The sequence below is a fragment of the Nicotiana tabacum genome, chromosome 22 (assembly GCF_000715075.1).
Source record: "Nicotiana tabacum cultivar K326 chromosome 22, ASM71507v2, whole genome shotgun sequence".
NCBI classification, from domain to species: Eukaryota; Viridiplantae; Streptophyta; class Magnoliopsida; order Solanales; family Solanaceae; genus Nicotiana; species Nicotiana tabacum.
In genome coordinates, this window is record NC_134101.1 from 52,014,286 (window position 1) to 52,027,993 (window position 13,708).

At 37.1% G+C, this 13,708-nt stretch overlaps 1 protein-coding gene across 1 annotated transcript; it reads left to right on the forward strand.

The window, feature by feature from the left end:
- The first annotated feature begins 1,917 nt into the window (after nt 1-1,917).
- Nucleotides 1,918-10,351, forward strand: LOC107761488 (nuclear-pore anchor-like). Its single transcript, XM_016579705.2, has 5 exons — nt 1,918-2,045; nt 2,173-2,509; nt 2,665-8,581; nt 9,759-9,845; nt 9,941-10,351. The coding sequence occupies exons 2-3, from the start codon at nt 2,204-2,206 to the stop codon at nt 8,509-8,511; spliced, it is 6,153 nt and encodes a 2,050-aa protein (XP_016435191.2). The 5' UTR covers nt 1,918-2,045; nt 2,173-2,203; the 3' UTR covers nt 8,512-8,581; nt 9,759-9,845; nt 9,941-10,351.
- Nucleotides 10,352-13,708: the final 3,357 nt, after the last annotated feature.

Sequence of the window (13,708 nt, forward strand, 5' to 3'; positions counted from 1 at the left end):
ACATGTTAGTTTTCCACGTTTAATGGTGACATCAACAAATTCATCAAATGTACAATTGCTAGGTATACAGATAGGTATTTGTAACTTTTGTATAGGAATTTCAATACCAACTAGTTTGCCCCTCAACTCATTCACCAGAATATAGACCGCATACTAATATATAATCTCCCATCAGTCTATTGTGAACTAGTGATCTATTCTAATAGTGGTCTATTGTACACTAGTGGTCGAGCACTATACAATTTTTTTTTTTTTTTTACAAAAACCCAGATTAACAATGACAAAGAAGATGAGATGAAAACACTTACCAGATAAAGGAGGTATATTGATTATCAATCCAATGTACCATCAATTATTTTCCCAAATTCGACAGATTCGACAAGCTGAAATAGAGGAATCGGTCGTGGGAAATGGGGATTGGGGTGGCAGATGAGGCGGCAAGGGATGGATTTTTTTTTTTAAATATGGTAATATTACATTTATATAGGTTGGGGCCAAAGTGTAATAACTGAAATTTTAGGGATAAAGACTGAACTTCTCCCTTCACTTTATAATCCCACTTAACCATTAATTAAGCATGAAGGTCAATCCTACAATAATTAAAACCTGAAGGTCATTTGGCCAATTCAAGTTTGAAAAGAGGTCACCTCGCCAACTACCCATACTAAGGCCTCATTTGTTTGCACTTAATGGAGGTCTGAATCTTAATCATTCGGATCTCAGACATTAAGTGTGTTTGTTTTTAAAGTCTGAATCTTAATTATTCAGATCTTAATCATTAAGTGTGTTTGTTTTTTTACTTTACAATCACTTAATGAGTTTGGATATGTGTATATGATTAAGATTTATAACAGAGGCTTAATTTCATTAAGATGCTATCATCCATATTTATTATTAACTATCGCCATCACCTACCATTATCAACTACCACTATGCCACCCACCACCACCACCACCGCCATCATCATAGCCGCCACCATTGTCGACTACCACCATCAACCATCCCCACCACTCCCAATACCATCATTCTCAATGACAACCAACACTCATCAACCTAAACTACCACATCTAATCACCCCATCACCATCAACATCCATACCTGACACTGTCCATCATTATAAACTACCACCACCACCCACCATCTTACTCAATCACAACTACCGCCACCACAACTTGCCATTACTAACTATCACCACCCACCACCACCATCATCAATCATAATAGCTATCACTGCCAATCACCACTAGCTACTACCGTAAACTACCACCATCAACCAAATCTACCACCAATCACCACTTTTAGTCGGCATTCACAAGAAATACCGTTAGCCATCACCACCTACAACTATCATATTTTAAAAACCATATATTTTATTGGTGGAATATTAGACTAATTAATATTTTATTTGAATTTTATGTTATTAATTTTCAAATAAAGGTAAATTTATACATTCAGATGTTAAAAATCAAACAGTCTTAATCATTTAGTATTCAGATCTTAATACACATCTTAACATTCAGATGTGTATTCAGATTTAGATGTCTTAATCTTAATACACATCTTGATATTCAGACGTGTATTAAGATTCAAATGTCTTAATCTTAAAAAAATAAATATACATTTTAATATTCAGACGTGTATTGATTAAGACTTATCTTAAAAAAAAATAAATAAGGCCTAAATACTTGCTAATTTAATAAAGAGAACAAATAATTTATTTGATTACTATATGATGTGTATACTTTGATTTAGTATAGATTTTATTATATTTCTGTATAATATATTAAATAATAAAATATCAAATAAGATTTATTAAAATAACATGATATATTAGATCATAATTTTATATAAGATTAATATTTTGTAGTATATGACTATAAAAAACTAAATATATTACGAGGCAAGGGTAACACGACCAATATAAAAGCCAGGAAAAAGAAAACATCACAAACCAGAAAACTGCTTCGGTGAGGAGCGTGGAGAAACTCCCTTTGTCGTTTCAATTTTGCCCTAGCCGTGCGTTTCAAAACTGATCCTCCATCGTTGGTAAGTTTTCCATCCCAGTATGCTCCCGTGGTTGTTCTTCTAGGGTTTTCCGCTGCAAAAATTGTAGACTATTATTATAGCAGTTTTAAAAAATTAGGGCATTAACATAGTACATTTGATTTCACAGATTGATGAAAAGTAAAAAACAAAAGTGAGCGATGCCGTTGTTTATGTCGGACGACGAATACGAGCGGTGCTCGAACGACGCCGTTTTGGTATCTGAAAAAGCCGATGAATTCATACGCGATTTATACAATCAACTGGAGACTGTGAAAGCGCAGGCTGATGCTGCATCCGTTACTGCTGAACAGAGTTGTTCCTTCCTCGAACAGAAGTACCTCTCGCTTAATTCGGAGTACTCTGAGCTTCAATCGCAGCACTCTGAGCTTAACTCGTCGTTCGAGAGACGCCTCTCTGAACTCTCTCAAGTACAAGCCGAGAAACAGCAAGTTCACATCCAATCTGTAAGTTTTTTCTAATTCCTAATTCCTTTTTCTTGTTTCAGTGTACTTTTTTATATGTTAGTGGTTTCTCCTTAGTTTGCACCCTAAATTCTGTATTTTTAAAAAAAAATGTTTTTTCTATTGTATTTGATTGTTTTTCCGGAACATGAAAACAGATTGGAAAGGATGGAGATGTGGACCGGTTATCCACAGAGGCTTCAGAACTGCGGAAAACGAAGAGGCAATTGATGGAATTGGTGGAGCAGAAAGACTTGGAAATCAGTGAGAAAAATTCCACTATCAAAAGCTATCTTGATAAGATACTTCACTTGACTGAAACTGCTGCGGCTAGGGAAGCGCGGATCTGTGACTTGGAGACTGAAGTATCACGCTCTCAGGCTTCTTGTTCACGGCTTTTGCAGGAGAAGGAGCTTGTTGAGAGGCATAATGCATGGCTGAATGACGAGTTAACAGCCAAGGTCAATGATCTCATGAAGCTGCGTAAAGTGCATTCTGAGCTTGAGGCGGATATGTCTGCCAAACTTGCTGATTCCGAGAAAACATTTAATGAATGTGATAGGTGTTTGAAGAGGAAAGAGGAACACGTGAGGGAAATGGAGTTAAAGTTCACTTCTCTAGAGCAAGATTTATTAACTTCCAAGGATGTAGCAGCTGCAAAAGAGGAGCAAATATCTGGGGAGATTGCAACCTTAAACAAGCTTGTGGAATTGTACAAGGAGAGTTCTGAGGAGTGGTCTAAAAAGGCAGGAGAACTTGAAGGAGTAATTAAGGCTTTAGAGAGTCATGGAAACCAAATAGAGAATGACTATAAAGAGAGGCTTGAAAAAGAGGTATCTGCAAAGAAAGAACTAGAGGAGGAGGTTGCATGCTTGAAAAATAAGTTTGCGAAAAACGAAGCAGAATTGAAAATTAGGGGAGAAGATACACTGAAACTTCTTCCTTTGAATTATTTTACAAGGGAATCATTGCCAAACTCAGTTGAAGCTGGTGACATGGTTGAGGGTGATCACATGGTTGTACCTAGTCTACCTATTGGTGTTTCAGGAACCGCATTAGCAGCTTCACTTCTTCGGGAGGGTTGGGGTCTGGCTAAGATGTACACAAAATATCAGGAAGCTGTTGATGCTCTACGACATGAACAATTGGGAAGAAAACAAGCTCAGGCTGTATTAGAGCGAGTACTATGTGAAATAGAGGAGAAAGCTGGAGTTATCTTGGACGAGCGAGCAGAACATGAAAGATTGGAAGATGCTTACTCCGTGCTAAGTGAAAAAATGCAGCATTCCCTCTCACAGCAAGCTGATTTAGAGAGGAACATTCTGGAATTAAAGGTTGATCTGAGAAGTCGTGACCGTGATTATGCAGTTGCTCAGGCAGAGATAGTTGACCTCCAAGAACAGGTGACAGTGCTTTTAAAGGAATGTCGTGATATACAACTCCGTGGTGGATCAGTGGGACCCAAAAATGATGATTCTGTGGTGTCAGATTCTGTATTTATGTTTGGTGCTGAATCTAATGCTGATAATGCTGGAAGGATGTTGAGCTACAAGGACATAAACAGTCTGGTTGAACAAAATGTCCAGCTAAGAGGCCTAGTTCGCAGCCTTAGTGACCAGATTGAGAACAGAGAGTTAGAGTTGAAGAAAAATTATGAGAAGGAGCTTCAGAAGCATATTGATGAAGCTTCCTCCAAGGTTAATGCTGTACTGGAAAGAGCTGACGAACAGGGAAGGATGATCGAATCACTCCATACAGCTGTGGCAATGTACAAACGGCTTTATGAAGAGCATAGAGTTCATTCATCTGATACTCAATCTCAAAAATTGGCCGAGGTTGAAAGACATGAAGTGATGCTGTTACCTGATGCTTCACATGAAGCTTTAGGGCGAGCACAAGAACGGGCTTTTGAGCGTGTAAAATGTCTCGAAGAAGAGTCATCAAGATTACGGAGCGTGTTAATCTCTCTTCGATCCGAGCGTGAGAAGTCAGCTCTGGAAGCACAGTTTGCTCGAGATAAACTTGACAGATATGTGAAAGATTTTGAGCTCCAGAGAGAGGAGCATAATGCTGTCCTCTCGAGAAATGTTGAGTTCTCACAGCTGATAGTTGACCACCAGAAGAAGCTGCGAGAAAGTTATGAGTCATTGAATGCTGCCGAGGAGCTTTCTCGAAAGCTAAAAATGGAGGTCTCTATTCTAAAGAACGAAAAGGATATGCTGATAAACGCCGAGAAGAGAGCTTCTGATGAAGTATGTAATTTGTCACAGAGGGTGCATAGTTTGCAGGCCCATTTAGATACATTGCATAGTACGGAAAACGTTCGTGATGAGGCAAGAGCTGCTGAGAGGAAAAGGCAAGAAGAGTATATTAAATGCATTGAGAAAGAATGGGCTGAGGCTAAGAAAGAATTGCAAGAAGAGCGTGATAAAGTTCGAAACCTTATGCTTGAGCGAGAAAGTGATTTTAAGAATGCATTGAGACGAGCTGAGGAAATGGGGAAGGAATTGGCCAGCACTTCACGTTCTTTGGCTGCTGCTGAATCTAGAGCTGTTATTGCTGAGGCACGATCTGCTGAATTAGAGGAAAAACTGAAAGCCTCACAAGGAAAGGTGTCTGAGAGAGCTGATGATCCTTCCTCTTCTACTGAGCTTTCTGAGGACATGCACTCTGCTGAAGAAGTTAAAACACTCAAAGAGGAGATGCAGGCTAACAAAAATCACATGCTGCAATATAAAAGCATAGCTCAGGCGAATGAAGAAGCATTGAAGCAGATGGAATTGGCCTATGAGGACCTCAAAGTGGAAGCTGATAGAGTGAAAAAATCAATGGAAGAGGAAGCTTTATCGCTTAAGAAACACATTACTGATCTTGAGAATGAATGTAATGTGAAGTCAAATGAAGCAGCTTCTGCAACTGCAGGGAAAGAAGAAGCTGTTGCTGCTACTTTAGCTGAAATATCCAGTCTGAAAGAAGATAACTCTGCTAAGATGTCTCAGATTTCAAATTTAGAGGCTCAAATATCTGCTTTGAAAGATGATTTGGACAAAGAGCATCAAAGATGGCGTGCCGCTCAAGTTAATTATGAGAGACAGGTAATCCTGCAGTCAGAAACAATTCAAGAACTGACTAGAACATCTCAAGCCTTGGCTGCCTTACAAGAAGAATCATCTGAGCTCCGTAAAATTTCGGATATTCTAAAAACTGAAAATAATGAATTGAAGGCCAAGTGGGGGGCAGAGATGTCGGCGCTAGAAGTATCAAAAGCTGAAGCTGAGAAGAAGTACACTGAGGCTAATGAACAGAACAAGATATTACTTAATCGGCTTGAGGGTTTGCACATTAAACTGGCTGAGAAGGACCGTGAATCTTTAGGTACATCTTCTGGAAGCACAACGGCCGAGAGTGATGATGGGTTGATGAACGTAGTGAGTTATCTAAGACGGTCTAAGGATATTGCAGAAACAGAAATTTCTTTGCTGAGACAGGAAAAACTTCGGTTGCAATCGCAACTCGAGAACGCTCAGAGGAGAGCAGATCTAGCAGAAGCATCACTTAATTCTGAGCGAGAGAATTCAAGATCTCAGGTTTTAAATGAAGAGGAGTTTAAAGCACTGCAGCTTCAGGTTAGAGAACTGAACTTACTTCGTGAAAGTAACTTGCAATTGAGAGAGGAGAACAAGCACAACTTTGAAGAATGCCAGAAACTTCGTGAAGCTGCTCAGAAGATGAAGATTGAAGTAGAGGGTCTGCAGAAGCTCCTCAATGAAAGACAAGAAAATGTGGAGGCTTGTAGGAAAGAGACTGAAATGCAGAGGCTGGATAAAGAGCAGCTTGAGAGAAGGGTTAATGAGTTGGTTGAGAGATATAAGAGTTTTGATCTGGAAGAATATGCTAGTCTGAAAGAAGCTGCTCAACAGATGCAAGTGAATCTGAGAGAAAAGGATGCAGAACTGGAGAAGATTAAGAAAGCCATATCTGAGCAGCAGAATCTGGTTTCTAGCTTAGAACAAGACCTCACAGGGAGCAGAACAGAATTGAGTCAGAGGGAATTGAGAATCAACGAGATTTTGCAAGCTGAGGCCTCTCTGAAATCCGAAGTTGATAAACACAGAAGGTTAATTGCTCAACTGAAGAAGAGGGCAGAGAACTTATTAAAGGAAAGGGACAACTTATCAAAGGAAAAGGACAACTTATCAAAGGAAAAGGATGATTTGGCTAGAGAGAATCAAGCTCTCTCCAAACAATTGGAAGATGCAAAACTGGGGAAAAGAACTGCTGATGCTGCAGATGAACAGGCCTTGAAAGACAAAGAAAAGGAGAAAGACACCAGAATCCAGGGGCTTGAGAAGATGGCCTTTCAACTCAGAGAAGAGTTGAAACAAGGGAAACTAAAGCGTTTGAAGACTCAAAAGACAATAAGTGACTCCTATGAAACTGTGACTCAGCAACGGTCCAAGCTATTAGATGAACTGGACAAGCATAAGCAGGCTTTGAAGATGCTTACCGATGAAGTTGAGAAGATAGGGCAAGCCAAAAGCAGTCAAACAGAGGGCACATCAGTGGATCAACTCCTTTCCGGGACTCACTTAGAGGACTTCACTGCTACATATTTTCAGGCTGTAGATGAGTTTGAAAGGGTTGCACGTGGTGAGCTCGGGGTTACAGGTGCCACCGACAGTTCTGCTCCAGATGCTTCTGTTTCTGGCTCTGTTGTACCTGGTCCAGCAGCTACGCCTTCGCCACCAGCTAGCTTGTTGACTTCCACTCCTGTGGTAGGAAAAGTTGTTTTATCAAAGATGACCTCTGAAACTCGTAAAACAGGAAGGAGGTTGGTTCGACCTCGCATTACAAAGCCAGAAGAACCTTCAGCTGATGTAGAGATGCAAGATACGGATGTATCCAGCAACAGCGGGAAGCACATGACAACACCTCAAAATGCAGAAAATCTAGATAATGCAACATTACCAACTCAACCACCAATTCGCAAGCGCCCATCTGCAGCGTCTACCTCAGAGTTATCAGAAGAGATTTCTGCCACGGGTGAACCCTGCTTAGATGTGGCTCAACCTGTGCTTAAGAAGTCCAAAGGTCTAGAGGCACCTCAAGAAGGTGGTGAAGAAAAATCTGTTGGTAATGTAGAAATTTCAGAATCTCTGCCTACTACAGAGGAACATGATGCTGGAGATGAAACCCAAGGTTTCAAAGAGGAAGCCAGTGATACTGAGAAGGATGAGACTATGCTTTCTGGAGAGCAGGTTGAAGAGCCGGCAGTTATTGCAACAAATCAGTCTGAGTCACAGGTTGATAGAACAGATGGTGCAGATGATACTTTGGGGAGGCCTAGTGAAGTGTCAACTCCAGATAATGAATCAAAGTTTCAGGTGGAACAAGAGAGAGAGCAGCTAGCAGCAGACGAAAGGGAAGAGGGGGAGCTAATTGCTGATCCTGAAGATGCTGGAAATCTCGAGGGAGGTAGCAATTTATTAATGGGAAGCCCAGAAAATTTAGAACCTCAGGCTGAAAGCTTAGCTGGTACTGATGAAGACACCTTGCTTACTTCAACAGACACCGGGGAGATTGAATCTTCCCAGCTCCCAGATGATGATAAGAATGATGAAGTCGATGCGATAGAAGAGCTATCTGAAAGCTCTGATAAGTTGAATGATGGCGGTGACCAGGTTGCTACTGAAACTGATCAGGCTGTGGATGCTGTTGTTACTGGTGAGAAACCATCAAGCAGTTTAGTTGACAGCAGCATTTCAAAAGAAGGGGGGTCGGGTGACACTGCTGCAGCTGAAACGGAAGAAGGGAAACAGGTTTCACCTGTCAATAGGAGCTCAAGAACCATAAACTTGAATGAGAGGGCTAGAGAAAGGGCTTCCCTTAGGCAGGCTGGTATGCTTTCCTCTACGATGCCAAGAGGCCGTGGCCGAGCTCCTCGGGGTCGTGGTGGGCGCAATGTGCGTGGTGGTCGTGGTCAAACCCCTGGTTCACAGGGTTAATCATTTTGCATTATCTTTTATGACAATGATGTGGGAGCTCTGTTTCCTCTACGCAGCCTTTCATTCTTCTGTAAGTTATAATACTTCTAACAGATATTTCATAGATCAATTTCATGCCATATCCCTTGTTGAAAAATCAATTTCCTGCAACACAGTTTTGTGCTTTTATAAGAAAGAAATATAAAGTGTATGCTTTAAATTGTAGTGGATTTTTAGTGCAATTGTATGAGTTCTATGAGTAAAAGAAGGCGGACCAAGTTTATTTTTCCCCAAGTATTTATTACTGAATAACCGAAAAGATCCCCCCTTTTCTCCTCTTTTTGAGAGAATGCCTCTCATCCACAAATTATCTGAATGAGACATAGAAGAATAAAATTAGATTTCATTTGGTAATACAGGAAGAACAAATTGGCTTATATTCTCCCTACCCCATATCCTTCTGCCAAGATATGAACCTCTGTGTGTGTGTATAGTTTGACCATCATTCCAGACCAAGTCTTATCCAAAGTTGTAGTTTCCTTTCTGGATAGGTAACCAAAGTTAAAAGTTGTACAATTTATTGCTTAATTAAAAAGAGGAAATGACTAGAGAGGAGTTGATCTGATACTATTCCCAATTTATTGAATTAAGATGGTGAGCAATAGGTTTACCCAGTGCGCACCAAGTGTAGCGGCTGCGGGTTTCCCTCTTATAAAAAAAAAAGATGGTGAGCAATGAAGACTAGTCGGTTATGAATTTATGATGAGAATTCCTCCTTCCTAGATGTGGCAATTCTAGTCCGTAAAGAGATGGATGGTAATTGTACTCTTTTAACGAGATGTCCACAATTCGTTCCTTCGATTGCATAGATTCAGGACCCCAGCATTCTCAATCTAAAATGGAAAAAATCCAAACAAATTTGTTCCCCCCTTCCCCCCCCAAAAAAAAAAAATTTCCTAAAGGGGCTCAGTTTCTTTAATTGTAGAGGGGGTATCTTCAATTTCTTTAGGTTTTATTTTCCCTTTATAGTTCTTGGGTTTTAGGTTTTTCTTTCTCTTCATTTTTCTCTCTGCTGAGATGGGTGGGGTTTCTATTTCCTTCATCAACCTTGAAGCATGTTTATGTTGTACTATTTTGATTTTAAAATTGATGATTATTCTCATGTGTTGCTACTCCTGTTAGTGCAGATTTGTACCTGCGTAGCTGTTATAAAGATTTCTGAATATTTGTGCTATCTTAACTGTTTCCAAACTCTTTTGCAATCCTAGGTTGCTTCCTGGTATCACTTAATTCATCTTGGAGACACTTCACTCTAGCCCTTAATCTTGTCACTACATTCATCTTCCAATTTAATGGTAAAGCCAGCTGAGTCGCTTCTCTACTTATAACTGTTGAAACATTGCTGCCTTTGTTTTTAACTAAAGTGGAGTTGTTCTTGCTTCTTTTGCAGTGCATAGGGTAAAAAATGAGCCGTTGTCCAATGAAATCGGTTGTGAAGCTTTCAGTAGCTTTGTGCCCAACCATTTACGTCATGACTAGTTTCTTCGGGCTGCTTCTGTTTTTTTGCCTCTTCTGATTGGGAACTTAACTTGAGATTGACGTTCTTACTTTTTTGATGGATAATCAACCTTGATGATGTTCTTGCTGTTTTGTTGATCTGCTGTTTGGGGAAGACCTTGTCTTATGTTTACTGGACTGTCTGGATGTCTTGAACAAGTTTGGTGGCGCCTCTTGGCTAAAGTTGATGGCTTTATTGCTCTTTGTTCAAGTCTTTATATTCTGTGCTATTTTCTGCTATACGAAGCAAATGCGACATTTTTGTTGCGTTTTGGATGGAAGACTTGAAATTTTTTCCGGAACACTATTTTGAAAAGGTGGTTTTCAAGTTTTTTGAAAACATGAAAAGGTTCTCTAATGACTTGTTTTAAAAAAACCATACTGAACCTTTTTATCGCACGGACTCACTGGGAGAACAATGTCTTCACAAACTAAGTGGGCGTTTGGACATAAGAATTGTAAAATTCCGGAAAGCAAAGATTTATTGGCTTTGGGCAAAAAGAAAACAAAGGTACAAAGAATTAGTTATTCCGGCATATTCTACATAGAAATCATTTCAGAGGTCATTCATTTGGTTGCAAAAAAGAACAAATAATACCGGGATTAAGTAATAACAAGATTGTTTAATGAATATACTTTTCAGAAGATATTTGGTTCATTAGACTAAAACCAAAATGAGAGAGAAAATTTTCCCATATTTTGGTTTTGTATAAACTTTAAATATATGTCTTCACTGGCTTTCATATTACGTTTCAGTAAACAATTTTATATATATATATATATATATATATATATATATATATATATATATAATCAAACCAATTTGATTCTCAATCTGAAAAGTTAAATTACCATAATAGCCTTCCTTTTATCTTATTTATTAAAACAAATAAATGAAATATTACTTGAAGGGATGTAACCCTTCACATTAGTTACTAATATAACTAAAATCATTCTTATTTAAGTGAAACTAACTATCAACCAATGAACAAAAGTTTACCTTCACTAACAAAGTCTGAAGTGTTTGAGCACCCATTCTTAGGTTTGCAATTGAACTCAAATAAAATCACAAGTAGAGGTCATTAGACAATGTTCATCTTATTTGAAAAGACACATCCAATACCTTTACTAGACAGTTTAATTATCTTATGTTACTCGATCTCACATAAAATATGATCCAAAAGAGAATTTGATAAGACAACTTCTTCATACAGAAATTCTCTGAACAAATTGGATTATTTACAAGTTTCAGGTACTTTTTTTTATTCTTGAAGAGAAATATATATGCATTTTAGATCATCTAATTACAATATATGTAAATGGTGCAAAGACTCTAGGGTGTTTTCCTCGTGTAATTGCAATGAAGTAGTATTTAGGTATATGTTCGTAGAAAATATATACGTATTATTTTATATAATGTTAATTAGAGTAATGACAAAAAGTTTTAGATAATCTATAATTCATACATATTTTTTTTGATATTAAAATTTTCATTTTTTTATATACACCTGAAAGTATTTGTTTTAAATAGTTAAGTTCTATTTTATAATTCAAAAAAATATTTTAAAATTAGATATATAATCATAAATTTATATTATTTTTATTTAAAGCATTTTAAGATTTTTTCCCCCAACATGGATCATAATTCATAAGCAGATACTTGATTTTGTACATATCCTCATTCCTCTTCTCTTGATCATAACTAGAGTAGGAATGAAGTACAAAAGTTATCCTTGAGTTAAAAGGAACAAAAAAATTGAACTTAACTCAAACTAAATTTCTTCGCTGTACTTTTTTTCCCCTCCTAAAGATTGTGTCTTTTTTGAAATATGTTCCTTCAAATTAAATTTTGGAAGATGGACACATTAAAGTTCTGAATATATTTAAACATTTGAATAAAAAATAACTTTAACTAATAAAGATGAAAATTATTTTATTGATTACTTATCTATTTTAGATGGTTTCATTTTGATAATATTTGGTGGAAGTTTGAAAAAATCAGCATTTGAAGTTAAAGTTAAAATTGTTGCACTTAGAGAAGAAGTTGAACTTTTGTGAGTGAAATATTATTTTATTTTAGATGCTCAAACACAATTTTCAGCTTTAATATTTTCTAGGGATAATTACCTTAGTGGGTCTTTCTCCAAAATAATAGCGATAAATATATGTGTTTTGTATATTAAATCTAATATACATATAATATAAATACATGCACACACCCACGCGCACACACACACAAAATATATAAAATATTTTTCAGTTGGCCGAAACTATTTATATTCACTAGCCAAATAATATACAAAAAATGTATAAAATACACATATATTCGAAAAATATACATTTTGTCGGTTATTATTTTTGGGAGCAGCTATATATATATATATATATATATATATATATATATATATATATATATATATTAAGTTTGTTAAACATGCCAAATGAAAACGCACGTCATTTTGTGATAATACTAATAACATAACACAAACGTGCATTGCACGTTCAGAGAGACTAGTGTATATATATATATTAATTTTTATTCTGTACAATGTTTATATACTGACTTGCATTACATAATGTTTCAATTAACAAGTTGCATAGTGGTAACTGAATATGCTGAACGATTATTGTAGGCTAAGGAAAGCAAAATAAAGATCGCCTAATCCAAACCTCAATCACAAGAAGAACAAAAGAAAACAGTAATATAGAAGAGATTTGTTTATCACATAAATTTTATTCACTAGATGGTGTCAAAATCCTGCTGTGAGCCTGTGATGAACAAAATTTAGCACAAAAGAATATACATGATATGCCAGTACTAAGAACTCAACATGGAAATTGCTATTTTGAGATTTGAGTATTGCAATAACTAACCCAGTAAATGAAGAAAAGACTGCAATTTAGAGGGGAAACCAAACGAACTACCAACAAAAAGATGAACTGAGGCAATTATGTACACATTTGCAAATCAACCTTCGTCTCGTGTATTTGCTATACACACAGCAAAAGCTATTCACTTCAGATGGAAACTTCATCTTGTTTGCTTATTCAACTATGCTCGTGATGTTATTAACAGATTAGTGGTGCTATAATTCAGCCTAATTTGATGATTCCAAGTGCGGAATCTGACTCCTCACCTGGAAACATAAACATTTTTATGTCTTAGCATGTTTCTTCTTGCCAATAATATCATATACCTCGACAGTCCATGAGAAACTATAAACAAAAAGATACCACGAACGAACATAAAAATAGTAGAAAATGCTACAATTATCTCAAACAGAAAAGCATATCTTGTATCACATTTGATTTTTCCTCTTGAAAGCTGATAATAGTGTATCTGTATTTTCCTTAGAAACTTATAAATGGAAGAAAAAGCTACATCCTAGGACAAGTTGCAATTCGTTTCCTAGGACAAGTTTTTGTGAACATCACTGACAAATGAGCAAGCAACACATGCAATTCCTAATTCTCCATTCCCCTATATCAGTAATGATAAAGTACATAAAGAGTAACTGAAGTATCTCCATCATTACTGTTAGAGGTTTTTTGTTTTTAAGATGAAATAGTCTTAAAATGAGGGTGAATGGGAAATGGAGGAAAAATAAAATTTTTGAGTAAAATTTTAAGTTTTCCCTTCTTGACAATGAGACATTGTCCC

Coding starts and splice junctions, on each gene's coding strand:
- LOC107761488 (XM_016579705.2), top strand. CDS start 2,204: ATGCCGTTGTTTATGTCGGACGACGAATACGAGCGGTGCTCGAACGAC. Junction 2,510..2,664: donor AGCAAGTTCACATCCAATCT/GTAAGTTTTTTC, acceptor ACATGAAAACAG/ATTGGAAAGGATGGAGATGT.